The sequence below is a fragment of the Arvicola amphibius genome, chromosome 2, assembly GCF_903992535.2.
Source record: "Arvicola amphibius chromosome 2, mArvAmp1.2, whole genome shotgun sequence".
Lineage (NCBI taxonomy): Eukaryota > Metazoa > Chordata > Mammalia > Rodentia > Cricetidae > Arvicola > Arvicola amphibius.
The window spans coordinates 172,889,016-172,909,285 of NC_052048.2; the positions used below are offsets into that span (position 1 = coordinate 172,889,016).

At 38.6% G+C, this 20,270-nt stretch overlaps 1 protein-coding gene across 1 annotated transcript; it reads right to left on the minus strand.

The window, feature by feature from the left end:
• Positions 1–1,832: 1,832 nt before the first annotated feature.
• Gpr37 (G protein-coupled receptor 37) lies at positions 1,833–20,081 on the minus strand. The gene is made up of 2 exons (XM_038321027.1): positions 19,080–20,081; positions 1,833–2,651 (listed from the first exon to the last, which is right to left on the minus strand). The coding sequence occupies exons 1-2, from the start codon at positions 20,079–20,081 to the stop codon at positions 1,833–1,835; spliced, it is 1,821 nt and encodes a 606-aa protein (XP_038176955.1).
• Positions 20,082–20,270: the final 189 nt, after the last annotated feature.

Sequence of the window (20,270 nt, forward strand, 5' to 3'; positions counted from 1 at the left end):
TCTCCATTCTGAAGTCACCTGTGGTGTTGAGACAGGCATTGTAGAATCAGAGTTGTCAACCTGCTCTTCAACCCAAACCCGGATGTCCTCAGATGTCTCCTTCAGGAATTCCCCAAAGACCCTGCACAATTGTCAGAAAACAATTATGCTGTGTTTTTACCCTGCCCTAAATCCCTGGCCAGTGTGGGGATTAATCACATCTCCAGAATTGAACTGGGGAAAGAAGTTAAGAGAAAGATGTTCCTGTTGACCTAGACTTTATCAGGGACATAAATGATTTGGGCCAAATCTCTTCAGTTTTCTACCACTAAATTTCTGTGGCTGTAATAACATCAAGCTAGTTTCTGGTAGATGGGCACTGATTCAGTTCATGCTGAAAAGCTCAGAGACTGATGAAAAGAACACTTTCCAGACAGATAATTGGGCTCCTAATCCTGTTGTTTTGCTGAAGGCACTGGCATTCAATCATGTACTTTTACTTGGAGCTTTAAAAAAAAGGACTTTGTTTCCCAGACAGAATCTGCCATTACAACTGGACATTGACCCATGTGCCAAACACCATTTGACTCAATAAACTAAATGGGTGGGGTTAGGTTTGGGGGTGGGGGCATTTATTGAACATCCATTTAAAGGTAGTGTTTGAATATTTGCATGCTCTAGTCAAGACTATATATATATATATATATATATACATATATATACATATATGTGTGTGTGTGTGTTTCATTCCACAGAAAAACTCAAGTCAGAGATTTAATTAGGTTGATTTTTTTTAAAAGTATGAATCTGAGGGAGTCAAATGGGAAGAGTTGGAAGAGGAAGGAATGGGTGGAAATGGTTTAAACAGAGTGCTCCTATGAAATTCTCAAAAATTTAAAAAGTAAAATAGAAGCCAAGATGAACTATTAGAATTCAGAGCACTTCACATACGAGCCATGAAATTTCAGAGGCTATTGTTCAGTGGAAATCAGATGCTAGGCACATTGTTTCCCAGTCTTGAACTGCCCATAATCCCCTATGGGAAAACCTGTTCTTCCATGTGCCAGTTCAAAGGTGGATTTAAAATATATCTATAGGAAGTAAAAGAACTCTAAACCTACTCCTCTGTCTTTCATATTTTTAAAAATATTCAGAAGTAATTTTACAGTGTGAATATTAAAAATACAGATTAATTTTAATCTACAATATAATTTTATGAGTTATGTATATAAACAGTATTATTTTGAAAACTTCTTTACAACAGTGATTACCTGCCTTAAAGGAAGATATTATTTTAAAAAAGGCCAGTTTCAAGTTGTGCATAAGACCAGTAATTGTATGTTTAAGGCAATTAAAAGATTTATTGAGTCTTGTTAAAAGTAGATTGACAGTCATGTTATAGAAGGATGGGTTGTTTATTTGGGGCTACTTTGCATGGCTGGAAGTACAAATCATTTTAGATACAATGTACTTTCAATCACAACTTAAACACAAAATAACTAGCAAAATTACAGGTCCGCCATCAGTATACAATGATTATGTTCTTAAAAGAAATAAAGAAATCCAACAATTAATATTGTTAAGGTGCAGTAACTTTTAAATAAAATATTAGCACCATAGCAGGAAAAATGATCTGAGACTGTTGGCCATCTTCTTCTTACATAACTAAATAGAAACATTTTTTCCCAGAGCACAAATATTAATTTGCAAAATCAGTTCTAGAGTAGTTAATATGTCTTCCTCTACTTGCTTTTCAAAATGTTTGCCTCGTTCCCCTGCAAGGAAAAATATGAAGTAAAAATTTTCACAGGATATGAAAATCGGAGAAATCTGAGCTAAGCAAGCCGGGTACTTCAGCAGTGGGTCCCCACAGAGGCAAAAGTGGACATCTCCCTGCGGATCGTGCTGAAGGGCGACAGCTCCAGCTCCGTGGTGTACTCGTTGTCGTTGTCATCGCTGGTCACAGTGGAAGCCTTCTGGATGCACTCCTCACAGCAACAACAACAGCACTCCATGAAGGCCCGGCTGAAGGGTCTGCAGAGGCAGAAGAGGAGCACCGGGGTGACACAGGACTTGAAGAACAAGAGGAACTGGCTGATGATGTTGAGGAGGTCCATCGTCTGCTGTGAGACGCCCGTGGCCATGTAGGCAGTGACGATGTTGCAGATATTCTCAGGGATGATGCAAAATCCATATAAAATGGTAAGGGCCACCACCGTGCAGTTCATCTGGCTTTCCAGATGGATCTGCCGCTTGTTTCCACGGGTGCTGGCCTTCTCTGCTTTGCGGATCTTTCGGGCAGTCACTAGCGAGCAGGTGATGGTGAAAAGTGTAGGCAGACAAAAGTAGCAACCAAAATACCACCAGAGCCGTGCACCGTCATAAGTTAGGGCCAAAACATAGATGGTGTCCGGTAAATCGGGAGAGATCTTTATGACACACCGTTCTGCAGGCGCCTGGCCACTAAAGCCCAAATCCTCCTTGCTCAGCTGGCGGAGGACAATTTCCGGAAGTGCCAAGAGCAAAGCGCCAACCCAGATAACTGCAAGTTTGGCAGTGGTGGAAGAACAATTTTCGATCATTTCATAGTACATCTGGACGTTGGTGGCAGCCCGGAAGCGATCTATGCACAGTGCACATAAGGTGAAAGTAGTGACGCCCAGAGAAGCCACCTGTGGGGGACACAATGCATGAGATCATGGCACTGGAAAATAAAAGCAGGAAAGAGGGGACAGCAAGGGAGATAAAGGGAAGGCAACATAGAAGAGGGTATAGAAGAGGGGGAGAGGGGAGGATGAAAAGGAAGGACAAAGGAAGAAAGGGTAGGAACATGGCAAGGGAGAACAAAGAACTGGAGGTGGTGAGCTGAAAGCAGGGAAGCACAAGAAGACTGGGGAGAAGAGGGGAAACTAGACCAGCCATTATTTAAATCATTTGAGCCTGATAAAAAGAAAATTGTAGCATTTCTTAGGTGATGCATGTGTGTATATCACACACACACACACACACACACACACACACAGACACACACACACACACACCATAAGGAGAGCAGGGAGCTTCTATGAAGGTCAGCAACTTCTGGGTGATTTTTCTGTCACAGATAAGAACATCTGGAGGCTGAAAGAATTTCAGTCACTGTGAAAATGCCAGCCATCGGGACATCGAGATAACCAGCAGAGACTGGCTTGTGTCTCGTTTTTATTACTTCAAAGGTTAGTCGTGATTTCCCCGGTGGGACTCAGGACTGTCTCACACAGCCAGTGCCTCTGAGCTGACTGTTCCTTACAAGTTCCTTGATTGGAGATATTCCACCAAAGTTTCCTGAACAGAAATAATTGACCCTTTCTGTTTTTTTTCAAAGCCATAAACTTTTGCAGAGAGAGAGAGAGAGAGAGAGAGAGAGAGAGAGAGAGAGAGAGAGAGAGAGAGAGAGAGAGAGAGAGAGAGAGAGAGATTCTCCAGGGACCAAAATCATTGAGAAAATGAAGTTCAAGTCAGTTAGTAACGCCCCCTTTTCTACATGTGACTTCCAGAGATTTTCATGCTGGCACTAGATGTCCAGATGCACACAGATAGAAGATCAACTTAGGACCAATGAAAGTAAAGTCTCTGGGAAGTTGGCATAGTAGGTGCTGCCACCAAGCCTGATGACCTCAGGTCCCACTTTCTGCAAGAAGAGACCTGACATTTGAAAGTGGTCCTCTCACTTCTGCTTGTATGCACACTGCCGCACACATGTGTACGCATACTATGTAGATAAGCAAATAAATAAATGCAATTGAATTTTTTAAGTGGGTAAAAATTGGAGCAAAGACTCCCTTATGAGTTTGGGATTCCTCCAGTACTGACACCTTTAAGGGTATAAGGGGGGAAATAGAGAAACTTAATACCATAATATTATGGGAATCAGGGTAAATTTGGGGTGGTGGTTTGGTGGTGTCAAATTGAAACTAAGAGTTTAACATACATGGCATGAAGGGAAGAAGTTGCACCAACTATGTGGGATGGAAAAGTTAAAAATGGAATTTAAAATCATTAATGATAGAGATAAATATAAATCTTTTGAAGGGGTCAGAGAAGTCATATGGATAAAGAAAATATGAGTTAACAAAATCAAAATCACAATATATAAGACACAACTACCTCTAAGTGCTCATGTATACATAATAAAACATAAAAAAAGATTTTTTCATAAAAGTATACTCAAATACAAACTTCCATTAAATGTAAAGAAATATGAGATGTTTAAATAAGGTCAATGTACACATAAAATAACCATGAAAAATACATAAAGGATCCCAAAGGTACCCCATTCTAACTACAGGAAATCCTCATATTGAAAAAGTATTTTACAGATAGAATATTATATCAAAAACTCACTGCTCTTGTGTGCTTATGGCCAGATATCTAAGTAAGCCAATAGCTCCAGCTTAATCAGAAAGACATTCCTATCATTCATATACCAAGGCTTTTTCGAGGCTGCATACTCCTAATCAAAATATACTGTGATAGTTCATTTTGAGTGTCAATATGGATGGATAAGAAAAACCTACTGAACCAAGGAAGTATACATATGGTTGTGTCTATTTTCAGATAGTTGGATCCTGAAGACTCTAACCTAGTTATGCGTTGAACCCTAGATGGGCTCATAATGTGATGAATTTATGTGAAAGGTGAGAGGAGGGGCCAGGTTAGGGGAGAGTAAGTCATTGGCGGGGAAGTTCTTAGAGCTTTATCTTATCTAGAAGCTTCCCTCAACCTTTCTTTCTTTGCTTCAGTCTGTCAAGAGGTGAAATCAGGATGCTCTGCCCAAGCCTCCACCATAGGCTTTCAGAACCATGATGCTCTACTAATGCCTCCACAATGGAACTATGAGTCCTTCCCAAGGTTGTTTCTATCAAAAGTTTTGGTCACCGTGATGCAAAAAGAGCCACGACACAGACTGTCATTTGTCTGCAAAATATTCCTTAAACATCACACTTATTCTAGTGAAACACAGAGATACACAGCTGATGTATGTACAAATTTGTTGATATCAACACTAAGTCAAGCACGGTGTTTGATGCTGAAGGTTTTGATGGGGAAAAGCATCCGTCTCTCCACCTAACACTCACCCAAGAATGGCTGAGTAGTCATAAAGTCACAAGCTCAACATTGCCATGACCTGAAACGATATTTAAGTAGATATTTGGTGGGATGTGTAAGCAATTTAGAGTTTAATGAATATGACCACTGTTTACAGGTTTAAATAAGGACAATAAATTTAAAAAGGAGTTAATGATGCTTTGGAAGGAAAAGTCTTCCGGGAGATGAATTTCTTTGGGCTTTAACCCAGAAACTGAGTTAACTGAAGTTGTTTCCACTCTTGTTGATGAGAATGTTTTAAACCATAGTTATTATATATCATGGCTTGGCAAAAATAAAAGCAAGGAAATTAGAAATATAATGCTAGTGTCAGTTTTTTAGATCCCAATGGGATCATGATAGCACAACCACTATAATTCTCTGACATTTGTTATTTATCTGGTACATTCAAGCTGCTGCTGTATCCAGAGCTATGCCAACATGCTTCAAAGGTTCTGTCCAATATGCTTTCTTCTTCCCACACATGACACATCACACAGCATCCCTAAGCTCTAATATGAAATATTGTCATTGCCTATGTCATGACTACTCTTATTATTATTGGCAAAAAGAATCTTAAAATGGAATATAATGTTTTAAATGTATGAAAATCAAAAGGCAGGAAAATTTTACAACAGAGCTCTAAACGAGTCAGATAAAAAGCTTATGACTGAGCTTATGGCCCTAATTCTTGAAGTTCTTTTCAAAATCCTCCCAAATACTTGTATAAGAAATATCAATTGTTGTAGAGTTGGGAAAATGAAAAGCCACTTGTAAAAATCAACTTTCAAGTATGGAGAGAATTGGAGGGAGGCAGGGAGTCAAGAGTGATATAGATGCTCATTGATAAGTTTTGCAAACTATTTAGAAATAAATAATAAAGATTAAAACTAACTTTTACAATGATGATCCACTCTTCGTAATGGATATTTGCTTCTTATATCAGCTCCAAATGCTAAACAATTCTCCAAGTGAGGTCCACATGTTATTATTGTTTTCTAGTGAGGCATTTTTTTAAATATTGGTAACCACACTTGGACAGATTTTAAGCAGGATTGTTACCTAAAGATCTCCATCAAACAATATCGTGTGTCTTTGAGAGATTTATTTATTTCGTCTACCTTTTTGTTTGTCATCTCCATTTCTTTATGGCAGTTTTTTACCTCCTGTTTAAGGTCCTCTGTTATTTTCATAAAGTACTGTTTAAGGTCTGTTTCTTCTATATCTTCTGGGGTAGGGTGTTCAATTCTTGTTGTTTCGGGATGTCTGGATTCTGGTGATGTCAAAAAGAGTCTTTCATGTTTAATTTATAGTAGCCTGGTTTAGGTAGTCACAGTTTGAATAATTCACAGCCTTGCTGTTAATATTTGTACTTGTTGAATTCCTTTAATAAAACATTTAGGGATTTCTTTTCCCCCATCAAAGAAAAAAAAAACAATATCGTGTGGAAATTACAGTACTTTACAGATTTTTTCAAATTTTCTATTTGTATTTAAGGTTTTTAAGTGTGTTGATTTATTTCTTTTAAAAATGTAAACTAAAGAAACCCTCAGATGCGCGGGTATCAGCAAATCCTCCCAAGAGTCTCTGTGTAGTCACCCTAAGGAAAATGTTTGTGCAGGGTTTCCTTTCATCACTGCCACTAATGTTCAGAGTCCGCACACAAATATGAAGCCCCTGGGTTTCCTTTTGAAAATGATGAATAGTGCTTGTGATAAGCGGAATCTCAGTAATATAGAAACAAAAGATTGAGAAGATACAGTCTCTTAGAGGCTCAATGCACCTACTGGCTGATAGTTTTCTTTCATCACTTACAAAAAAACACACTATTTAATATGGATGCCATATTCCTTTCCTAATTCTAATTACTAGTTTAGAGAATCCTAAACTCTGAACCACGTATTACAAGTGTTAGTGTCTGAGTCAGTCACAGAGCATTTCAGAAGACGTGAGAGCCAATGCATGTGGAAAGACAGGTATTAAATGGGAGTGGTAGATTGCTGCAGTGACTGTGGAAGCTGCCTCTTAGGGAGAATATGCTCCGTTGTCTAGAGAAAAAGCAGAACAGTTCCCAGGTTCCATACGGTTCCTCTCACAACAAATGTCAGGGCAAATTCAAGCCAGATGTACATGTGTTCCAACTTTGTTCATTCGTTCTCTTACTGCCTTTGATTGGAAGATAGACAGACACATTACCAAAGCTTCAGTACCAGGTTAGAATCCAAAACGCATCTGCTTTCCTCGGTAGCTGTCTTGAGAGATCATTCTAGGTTTCATGTACAAAAGTCACATCGTTCCCGTAACAAGCTTTTTGTTTACAAATTATTCTTCTCTCTGATAGCATGCTTTGAAGTTTAGAGCCAGCAGTAACACCGTGAACCCAGAGAGGTCCCATGAGCGTCGGAAAGAGCTATTGAAGGGGACGGTAGGGAAAGCTTTGCTAGCCCAGATGCTGATAGCCCTTGAAATGTAGTTGCCAACAGCAACCGCAACCCAAATGTCAGTCTTAGACCTCGCTGCTCTCCTGCTGTCACCACCTGCAGACCTATTACTTCAGATATTTTCTCAAAATTCACTCATGCACTAAATTTTATGATGTGGAAGAAAAAGGAACGTGTAAAAATGCTCTACTAAGTAACTCCCCGGACTATTTATAGAAGGCTTAAGTACATGTAAAGATTTGGCTGTTTATCTCAGAGATAAATTGATAAAAGTCATCAGAATAAGGAGCATTGGCCCAGATTCTGCATACACACATATAAAATTTACCTATGTAATTAAAAGTGCCTAAACGTTAAGATAACATGAAAAGATCACTATCACAATTTTAAATATACCTGTCTACTTACAGCTTATTAAAAGTTCTATGAGGATGAATAGTGCAATTATATGCAATTATACAACTGTATCATGAACTGTGGATCTTCTGCAAGTAATGACCATATCTGATGGCTAAAAGTCACTGCAAAGCATGTTCTATGGAGGAAAGCTGTTAGGCATTGGCTTAGATAGATAATTCTGTGGTGCAAACACTCTGAGATGGAATGAGTGAGATGCCATTTCTTATTAATTAAATGGCAATGGGGAGACTAGTAAACAACATCAAAAGCAGGAATGATAAACATTTTTGATAGACAAGGCTAGTTTTCAAGGGTAGAGAGAAGCTAGAAGCGGAGAGTTTGAAATACTGGAGAAACTAGTCATTATGGGATAGATATCAAAATTCAGAAAAGGCAACAGAAACAAAATAAAAATCTCAAAGATCTTTCTTTCAAACAACAATGTCCCACTGTTCTCTGTATCCCGGAGGAACAACAATGAAGCTCCTTCAGCTCTCTCCTGTCATCATCCAGTGCAGGAATGCTTCAGAGAGCTGTAGCCATCTCCAGCATGGCTCCACGGGACAAGAGGGATGCAGCAATAGCCCCAGTCTGAAAACTGGCACAGGGAAGCTGTAGATACAGCACCAAAGAATGGGCTTAGGGGGTCACTCTCCTTAATCAAACTTACAAAGTGACTGTCACAATTTCAGCATCATTGTGGATTTATTGAATCCTATCTTTAGCAGCAAATGGAGTGTTAAATCAGTTCAATGCTTTAAAAATAAATTTTTGTCCATACATACATACATACATACACATGCATACACACACACATATATATATACATAAATATACATATATATATACATATATACAGGTTATATCATGCTTACTGGCCAAAAAAACCCATAACTAATAAGACATACATTATGTTCTCAAGTGGCATCAGACCAAAAGTATAATTTCTCCATTACCCCCTACTTACTGCTATCTATCTAGCAAATAGCCTTGTATATGAAATGGCTCTGCTGAAGAAACGGACTTGACTTTACACAATTTATAGCATGTTTTCTGTGACTCCCATTACTCTGGGACAGATGCATGTATTTTAGAATCTACTGAAGGTATCAACTCAAGGAGATGGGAAGAGAAATATAAGTTCCAAATTGGCTACAGATGTCTAACTGGCTTCCTAAGATGACCAAATAATAAAACTTTGCATATTACACACTTACCAAGGATATGGTCTACATCTTGGCAAATAACACCAATGTATTACTTAAGCCATTAAATTGAGATACATTTGGGCTTGGCCATTTCTATTGCATGCTAACAATTGAGGTAGTCATGAATTATACCTTAAAGCTTTCATTCAGCTCTGTAGGTTCAAAGGATAAAGAACACAGGCAAGAGAAACTGAAGACCACACAGATTTGACTCTCAATATGCTTTTTGTTGGTCCTGACACATACAGTGACCCTCATAAAGTGGAAAAGATTTTTCTCTTCTTCAGGAGAATAATAGCCCAGAATGGAGGTCATCGCTTCATCTGCCACTTTCTTCATTAACAGGACCATTTAATATCTGAGTGGCAACTCAATGTTTCTTGTATATGCTGGTGTATTTTAAAGATGGAGCTGGTGCTTTGGTAACATTTGCCGGTATGAAGATTTATTTGGTGCTTGAGAAGGAGTGCAGACCGAAGCCACTCATTATACAAGTTACATGGCATTTTATAGTTACATGTTTTAATAACCCAAACTAGACTCCACTTTTAATTCATATAAAAACATATTCCTTATTGTAGTTAGGGTTGAATTCACACAAGTCAGTGACTGAAACATTTCAATTCACATCCAGTACCATGAGAGACAAGCTATCATCTTCCCCTTGACCCTCTTTGATAAGAAGAAGGGTACTGTAGACTCCTCCCTTTACTGTGGAATCTGGGAAGTCACTTCAGTGAAAAGAAATAAAAGAAGTATAAGCAATATAGGGAATTTTAAAACTATAATAAAAGTGGCTTTATTTGTAGATGGTTTCCAAAGCTTGCATCTAAATGTTGTTATAGACGCTAACCAGGCAATACAGATGCTTCTTACTGAAACAACCCAAATATAGTTCCCTTCCTAGAAACTGCAGTGTTCTTTGGGAAACCCATTCATCCCTGGTAAGGATTAACTAGAGAAACTCAACTGAGTGATTATGGAACTCAAAGACAGTCAAAGACAGGCTCTGACTACCAAATGTCATGTTCTTCTGGGAAGTTCATGTTTGTGATAACATGGACCCCAAATTTCTGCTCGGCTTTGCTGATGACCAATTTAAGATTGCTATGTTACAAAACTGAGGAGTAACTACATCAGTAAGATATGGATGACGATGTCTTTAGGGAAGGATTCAATGTGAAACTCTCTTCTTGCATAAGAATAAAACGGATTTCTCTTTCAATCATGGGTGATTCTAAATGGTTTCCTAGGCGCTTTTAAGAAATATAACAGAACAAGGCAAAATAGCAATCACAGTGCTAACAGTAGGAGGCATACTTTATAATTCAAGATATAACAGGATGCATTGTACTCATTGCTCAAGGATTTCCATGCTTAAATAACTTCTGTAAAGTAGGGAAATTTCTAACTGAGGACATTAAAACTGTATTCTAACTTTGCTTTTATAACTGAAATGTTCAATACATCTATTTATGTAGTATCTTTTGTTTACATGGTACCCTAGAGAACAAGGGCATTATTGTTAGCAAACCCATTCATCTGGGCCATGAATGGCAATCTATTATAAGTCAGTGGTTATAGGGATAACACCCAGTCAGGAAGGGGCAGGATGGACACAGGGAACTTTCCTTTCAAGTCTAAATGGCTGGAACTTCTATGCTTTTGGTTTTTTTTTTTTCTTGCATTTTCCATAATCTTCATCCTTGCAATACCTCAGGGCAACTTCACCAGGAAAAGGATACTATATACCAAGGGAGAGCACATTCAATAGAACTGTTGTTGATCAGAACGCTGTAATAAGATGAACTTTATCAAAAAGGTCTTCATTTTAGAGTTAGTACAGATGATAACTATGGCAGGAACAAGCTTTGATTAATGTTTCTAAAACCAAAGGGTGCAAATAGATAAATAAGCCTCCTCTTCAGCTCTAAAATCAAAGGGTTCGTCACAACCATAACTTCACAAAGAGAAGGTTTCTTGCACTTTGAACATGAAAAATACTGAATATAAGACTTCCATACCTTGTAAAAGCCAAAGTTAGTCTGTCACACCTAGCCTATTTTATTTATATGTAATTTCTAATGTCACTGAGAAAACTATGCAAAAAAAGATACAAGACATCAACTGATGACTGCCATTTTAACCTCCTCTTACATATTTTGCTGTTGTTTCAGCTTAAAAGTAAGTTCATTCTACCAAAGAACCAAATAAGACTATTTTAAAATCCACATATTGGTTCAAAAAATTGTTTTGAACCCATATTTTGTCTTTCAAGTTCCAGCTTTAATTAAGGTTTTCTTCAACTAAAAATTTTATACCACAGTATATGCCTTCTATACTTAAAATGTAAGGTATTTGACTAAATATCTGCCAATTTTTCATTAATTTTAAAAAGAAAATTAGGCAATATTGGCACCATTTGTTTTAAAATACATGCTACCATTTTAAATGAACTAATTAAAGGATAATTTTTCTATCTCATATTAATTGCCAGTAATTTGAAATTTGTTCCAAATGTCCTTTTCCCACGCTCACAGTTCCGTTTACAATTCTTGGTACCATTATGATATTTCCTTCCCAACTTAATGGGACCTGGAATGGAAACTGGGCAAATATCCAAGGATAAGCAACAGATTTTCAACTTATTTATCTTATCATTACTTAAATCTATTTGCATAATAGTGAATATACACTAAAAACAGACTTAGTTATAGTTGAATATTTCTGCCATTTTTAGTGATACTGAAAAAAGCATTTAACATGAAATTTCTTAGTTTTTAACTAAAAATCTACTACTGTAATCTGATAAGGAACTAGCCTTCCTTTTTCAGTCCTCTCTAAAATGGAAAAATATTTACAATTCTGATATCTTAAAGTGAATTAACTTATCAGATTGTCTGTCCTGTAAGAAAGATACTCAGACTAAGGACAAGACAGACCGAATAGGTAAGAGGATAGGAAGGCGGAGCTTGCTAAGACAAGCCTATTTTACAACAAAGTCGCAGTTGTTAAATGAGTCTTAGACCTAATGAAACTAAGGCATTCTAGACAAAGATTAAATCAGTGGTATGAACCTCATTAATGTTAGGAACCATCAGAGTATGCAGAAAAATAACACCGAAAACAATCATAAACTCACAAGCAGAAAGTATCTGTTCTTTATGGTAAGTTTGTTACTAAGATTATAGCCTGTCCTTTATGGAAATGATCTAAAAAATCAATACCCACACTGCAACGAGAAAGACCCCAAAGTTTGAAGCTATAATAATTTCATTCTCTACCCTGAAATTTTATATGACATCATCTTTTCTGGCACAAAGGATAATATTTTAATGAGGATACTTAAGAGTAAGTCTTGGCAACAAGGTTGAGTTAATTATGGGACCTTGGCAGGTAAGTTCTTGGGAGATAAAATGAGGAAGTACCCTTAAGGAATGGGAACATGATGACAATATCAGAGACAAACCTTGGTGAGTAGAAGCCTGTCCATCTCTCACCTCCCACAACCTACATCTCAGATGCAGGTTTATGCACTCCCAAAGTGATACAATTAAATATAGTTATAACATATTAAGAGGAGGTAAAACGCCATCAAGGGCCATGCATTAGCATGAAGACCAAGGTACATCCTCACTGGCTCCACCCTTGGTTATACTCATAAGATCAAAGAAGTTTTTCTTTCTTTGTTTTTATTTTTGTTTTGTAGCTGTAGTTGGTTCCTTTTCTTTGTTAAAAGACACTTTACTGACATATTCAGGATACCATGGAACCTCTCAGGAACTCAGAGTCCTCAGAGTGTGCACTCCAGAAATTAACCCAGTTCTTGCAGAACTCCATTTTCTATGCTTCTTTGCCCAGTTTTGTAATGATGTATAAAGTCTCTCATTTGCCAGTCTTTCTTCTTAGTTTCTCTAAGCTCATAGTAAATGCAATTGCATGGCTTTGGAGATTATCAAAAATTACCCAATTTAATATATTGTTACATTGCTAAATAAAATTCTAACTAGTTAATGCTTGTATAGATGAACAAGACTAAAGTTATTAAGTAAAGATAGTTTATTTGGAATTTATGTAAATTTTGTATTTTAAAAGAATTTTCTAGTCCCTTTCTCTCTGCTGCCTTATTTTGTTAATTTTTTTCCTTTTCTTTGTCAACAAAGTTAATGATATTATGAAAACAAGAATTATAACATTTTCATAGTTATGATTTTTCAACATGGATCCAAGCAGTGGAAGAATTTAAATTAGTGGTGAGAATGTAAGTGAAAAGAACATTATAGGGAGCAGAGTTATCAGTTGAATTTCTCCATCTTTCATCATAATTCCTTATGATTATGAAATGGTCTGGTGTGGGACAATGGTCTATATTCTGTCAATTATATTTTAAATAAACGCTGATTGGCCAGTAGCCAGGCAGGAAGTATAGGTGGGACAACCAGATAGGAAGTAGAGGTGGGTCAATGAAAACAGGAGAATTCTGGGAAGGAGAAAGCCCATTACTCCCCAGTCCTGTCCAGACACTGAAGAAGCAGGATGTGACATGCCCCGCTGAAAAATGTACCAAGCCATGAAGCTAACATAGATAAGAATAATGGGTTAATATAAGTTATAAGAGTTAATAGGAAGCCTGAGCTAAGGGGCCAATCAGTTTATAACTTACGTAGATCTCTGTGTGATTTTCTTTGGGATTTACCAGCTGTGGGAACTGGGAAGGACAGAAACCCCAACAAGCAGGCCCTCATGTTATAATGGTACATCTAAGACCATTCCAGAGCTTTTCCAAAACATCCTTAAAATCTCTATTATGTTATTTGTTATACTGTAAGACATTATATTACACTTTCAAAACTTTAGTTTACCTGTGATATTCATCTTTGGAAGGTTGTACATATTTTTCTGCTCCTGTGTCTCCTAACACATTGCCTTTGACCAAAGAAAAGCATAATAAATGTGTAATGAATGAATAGGCAGTGGATCAATGGATGCCTAATGTCATATATGAAAAAAACTCATAGACACTGGTGATTTATTCAGACTGTTCTTAGTCATTTATCAGGTGCTATTTATTGTTTTATATATAACCCTTAAGAGCTTAATGTCATCTAGTATTCTAGGAGAGAAACGAAGAAAAATACATGCTCACGATCCATTGATGTGCTTAAAAAAAGGTCTCATTTTCACAATAATCATGTTAGCTATTTGAAGCTGAAATTTGATTATTGTATTCTTTATTTATTCAGCCCCAAATTCAGTTAATTTCATCATATACTTTTCCAGAATATAGTTGTAAATGAAAGAACAGTCTGGGAAACTGATTTTTTTTCCCACCAGAATACTGATTTTTTTTCCCACCAGAATCTCCAGCTAAATATTTTCTCATGTTTGGAAATGCAGCAAAGGATTACAACGGGATCAATGAGAAGTCATAAAATATTTGTTAAGTACCATTCTCACAGATTGAGTCCATTTTCCCAGAGAATATTATTAGTAACTTTCAAATTGCTCATAAAACTGCATGTTTCCACTTAAAAGTCCATCATACTACCTAATAGCTAATCTGCCATTAAAGCAAATTTAGCATCTGCTGTGATAAATGTGCTATTACTTGAAAGAGGGAGGGGGTAGGAAATTCTTTGTAGAAGTGCACACTTACTGGCCATGCCATCTTTAGCATCCAATTACCCTTCCTTTCTTCATTTGTCATTGTTGAGTACAAGCTAAGGCAAGGAAAGAATCACTTGTTTTACACAGCTACAAACCAGTATTTCCAGAGCCATTGGAAGCGTCATCTCTCTTCATGAGGAAAATATTCTAAGTTTATCACATATTATCTATGAGCAGAATTCCTGGTGAGATATGTTCCCTTGAGTCATCTTTTACCTCTCTATAGGAATCTGGTACTCCAGCAATATAAATAGCTAAATTTGTGATGACCTGAGACCAACTGGAAGCCTCTAGCTCTTGCATGAAGGTGTGGTCCTTTAATCAACAGAGGAAATTATATCATTTGGAGCCCATATTTAAGATGTAAACAAATAATTGTTTGGCAATGGTCTGGGATCATCTGATACATTTATTCCGACTGACTTCCCTCCATCAACTTATGAGCAAAGGGCTATTCCGCATGCCATATTCAGTGTCTGAATCATCTGGCTTCAAACACATGCTCCATCTTTGAGTAGCTAGGAAGTTAGGTAATTCTTACACAATTCTCCTTCTACCACCCATACCCAAGATTCCACAGCACAAAGACACTATGTCTATTTCTCTGAGTATTATTTTTCCTGGTGTCTATGTGATAGGCCAACTTAAACAGATGTATCTACAAGGGAAACTCCCAAAGCTATCCAAGTTCTCTTCCTCACCTTCTCTCTCACCTCCATTTTCCTACCATTCTATTGCCCTTCATCTTTATTAGTACTAAGCCCAGCCATGCTTATTATAATATTTTTAAAAATGTGTCACGTACAAATCATGGAATTTATTGCAGAAACAGGATGAAAACTTATGACTAGCAAGAGTTTTGAGGTTAACATACTGAATGGTGCTGACTGACCTTTTGATGCTTTCTTATCTAATAGATGCAGGGATAAATTTCAAAGGATGAAAAGAAGTAGGAAAAAAAATCAAACCACTCTTTGGATACAACTCTACTTTACAACAAGCAAACAGAAACCTAGACTGATGCGTTTGTGGGTCTGAGTACCTCTTCCTAGGTACATTTGCTAAATCTCTTCCTTTGTCATTAAAATGCGGCTGGAACCTACAGTGGCTTATCTGAAGTAATTTGGAAAGGTGAGTACAGTGGATTCTGTGGCTCTCCATCTGGTTGTTCCAACTCTTCCTTCAGGGACGAAGCATTGTTTCCTTTGGATAACAGAGTGTGGGTGTCTGACAGTTGTGGATTGTAATCCTCTCAACAAGTTGCTCCTCACCAAAGAGTTTCATTAGACTCAAGGTTATGCCCAATTCTGAAAGTTGTTTCTATCTACTGACAATTCTGTCTTTCTCTTCATGGCTGCCCTAACACTAGAAGAGCCCTCTGGTGTCAACGGACGTCTTTTTGACATCTTCATACACAGTTCAAATTCCAAACAAGTGTTGAACCTGATTATGGCCCAACAAGCTTCATCCCCTCCCCCACCCAAGACCATATACAGAAAGGCTCCATCTCAGGGTTTGTGTATGCAGTAATCTCACTTGGGACTGTGAGCAAATCCTTTTCCCTTCTTTGAAAATAGCAGAAATATAGTATTTGAGTTTTGGGCTATAGCTTTTATTCTTAGAAATGGATTGTTGGACTGTATTCTTTTTGGAGGGATAGTTTGCTCATCCTAAATATAGTGTGGGGAGGGCCTTGGTTCTGCCTCAAATGATGTCAGACTTTTTTGACTCCCCATGGAATGCCTTACCCTCTTTGAAGGATGGAGGGGGTGGGGAGGAGAGAAAGTTGGGGGAGTGGGAGGAGGGGAGAGAGTTGGAACTGGTATAGGTATGTAAATGAGAAAAGAACATTTTTTTAAAAAAATAATAATTAATTAAAGAAATTGGAAATGGGAAACATACCATGGCTCAATAATTATTTTATAAAACATGCTGAAGTATTGTAAATCTCTTTTAGTGGAATGAAATATAGAGTAAAGGTTGATTTTATGTATATTATAACAGCAAAAAGTATATAATACAAAAATGTGTAAGAAGCATAAAAAAACAAAAAAAACGAAAGAAAAAATGTGTAATATAAACCATGTTTTTAAGTAAATATTTTCAAGCAAGCCTTTGTTTCTCTAGAAAAAATAAAATCTCAATAACGGAAGAGAGGTAAAAAAAATAGTGAAAACTAAGCCAAACTGCAGAGAGTACAAAAAGAGTTTTACTAACAAGAGGCTTTCAGAAGTCTTAGTAAGAAAAGTAAGTGGAAAAGACAGAATAAAGTGTCACTGTGTGTTTGTAAACTCTCGGGTTGGATATGGTGAAGCTCAACTGCAATCCCCATACTCCAGATGTGGAAGCAGGAGGATCAGGAGTTCAAGAACATCCTTAACTACACAGTAAGTATAAGGCCAGCTTCCATGATATGGCACCCAGTTTCAAAAAACTGAAAGCAAAATACAACTTCAGACATAGTGAGAAAGGAATTTAAATGCAAAATAAACACCATTATTTAGAAAAGATAGATCTCTTTAAACTAACCAAAGTTTTTTATATTCTTTCTTCTGTTTGATACAACTCTTTTCACTTGTGGTTTTCCTTCAGTAACTTTGGTTGTTCTTTTTTCTTTTCCTTGTCCTTTTTTTCTGCCTTCTTTATTATTTTTATGCCCAGTGTATAAAACCAACCCCTGCCCCAACCCTTTAGTCCCCACTGAAACAAGTTAACACAGTTCTTGCTTGCAGGCTGCCTCTTCCATTGAACTTTTTATTTTATTTTCTAAAGGTGCTTCTTGCCTAAATCTTTTAGCATTGTTAAAAACAAGAACCAGAGAATGCTTAAACTAAAGTTGTCTTTGAAAAGACAATTGTAAATTGAAGCATATTCTTTTATGTTCCTCACCTATGTCCTCTCAAATTAAAGAGTGAACTGTCTCCCCAGTAAATAACAGTGTCTCCAAGTCACTCCATGCTCGGCAACAAGGGAGGCCCTGGATCCTGGTAAGTAGCAACAGCTGATTTAGCAGTCATGGATGGTCCTACATCTGAGCCCTGACAGAGTAACAGAGGGTCTTATTGACTGTCTCTGGCTTTGAACCTTGTTAGTAGACACTGTTTTCAGTTGACTTACCCTGGAGTTTTAAGCCAGAGACAATGCTGAACATAGTGTCAACTGGTCCTGGTGCCAGACAGATCAGAGGCCCTGCAATATTTACAGTTCCCCATCTTGGGTTTCCATAAATGAAATGGCCAGACTGAATGGAGAAAATCAAGGCCCAGCTGGCTAAAACCACAACTGGCAGCCAAATACTTGGGCAGGTTCCAAGAGCTGGTGTTTAAAGAGGCCAATTTACAGAGAAAATTCCAACCAACAGAGCGACAGCTGCCACAGTAGCTTCAACATGAAGCTGTAAAACCTTCCTTGGCTCAAACGATTTTCATTTCCAAAGTTTGTAAGCTTACTGATTTCTTCAGAAACATTCTAATCTTAAGAGTAAATCCCTTAAAAATAGCCCGTTCTTCACAGACATAATAGTAGTAAACTTGTTTTATATACTTGGTTATGTTGGATACTAGGGATGGGGGCTATCCTCTTATTTTTGTTTAAGTCCATTTAGAAGAATAAGCTGTTTTGAAAAGTTTCTCAATTTTTAAAGGATCCACAGAGAAACAAGAAAGACCTAAGAACTTAGGTAAAGTAGTAGGATAGAGAGTTTTGCCAACTTAAACTAATTTTGGAGGTTCCTAATACATCTTGAGGCCAACTGTAAAAAAAAAAAAAAAAAAAAAAGATTGATTTCCTCTTATACATAAAATATAACTCCAGCTTTGGTAGTTTAGGAAATACTCATTAGTCTTCCTGGGGGATGGGAAGATGGAAGAGTCACGATGAAACATTAGAACTTTAGTAAATATGCTAATGGCTTTCTTCCCCCCTTTTACTAGGCTTCAATAAGGGCAACCACCAGGAACAGGCCATTACTTAACCCTGGGCTCTCTGAAGGGTGCCAAGTCAGAAATACAACCATATCCTGGTGATGGTTGTACATGTTATATGACCATCTTTTTTTCACAGGCCAGGAGCAAAGGGGTTTGAAAGCGATTTAGCAAAGCTTCTTTCTTTCATATACACACATGCACACATAAGTGACTGAGGGAAAGAGAGGACAGTCAGAGAAAGAAGCAAGGGGTCCCACCAGGTAGTACCCCCAACCACTGTTCTTTGACTATAATTCCGGAAACAGATAAAGGCAGTAGCTAGAAGACATTACCTCGATATAGGGCACGATCTTGCAGGAGAAATCCTCCAAAAGCCACTTCTTGGTCAGCTCATGGAAGATGACCAGGGGTAGGCAGAAGAAGATGATGAGAAAGTCCCAGAAGGCCAAGTTTGCTAAGAGAGAATTGGAGATGCTCCTCATGTAGTAATTGTGGCACACGATGCACATCACCGCCAAGTTACCAATGATACCAGTCCCAAAGATCACCACAGATAAGCACATGACTGCATAGGCGCCATAGGACTCCTGGGTCAGGGGGTAGAAAGGGTTCTTCAGTCTCACACGCCTGCTTGTGCTGTTTCCACGTCGCGGACCCCCTTGGTCAGGGATCCAGTCATCTACAGACCCGTTTTGTGGCAGTGCCCTGCCTGGGGGAGCAATGGTCCTCCCTTCGTGCCCCGCTGGAGGCTTTTGGTGGGAACCCTGGAGTTGTCCAGTTCTCCGTGGCCAGTAAAAAAGATCTCTGGGTTCAGGTTCTATTTTCACACTCTTCTCCTGGCTGCTCCCGGGAATTCCAGCGCCCCTGGGACTCATCTCTTCCCCCTCCGAAGTCTGAAGGAAGAGTTGGAGGTCCGTGGGGTCCCTTCTCCCCAAATTTCCCAATGGCTCTTTACCCTGTGCACCTTTCCACCTCCAGGCAGCAGGTGGCTTGGTTGGAGGACCCAAGGGACCAGCGGCTGCGGCACCTGCCGCCTCTTCACTCACACCTGTCTTGCCGTCTCGGGCCGGTGGGAGGTCCCAGGAGGTCGCCCCTCTCACCTCTGCTTCCAGTTTCTCCCTGGGCATACGAACTCGCAGAATGTCTCTCGCAGAATTTCCTGTTTCCCGGGCATCCCTGCTGTGGCGTTGGAGCAGTAGGGGACAACTGCCCCCGAGACAAGTTCCATTCCTGGCCTCAGAAACAAAGCTCAGGGCAGCAGAGACAGAAATCTTCATCAGCAGGAGGAGCAGCAGCCGCGATGTACGCGAGAAAGGCGCGCCCCGGGCCGGCATGGCTCAGCGAGGGCGCACCTAGTAGCCCCGCTCTTACTTAGCACCGACACCTGCTGCCAAACTTGGTGCAGAGAGTTAGACACATGTCACATACTCACCGCTGGGTAGTGGAGAGGAGGTGAAGACTACTGGGAAAGCAGGGAACAGAACGGGGGGGGGGGGGGGGGTCAAGAGCTCAACACACCCCCT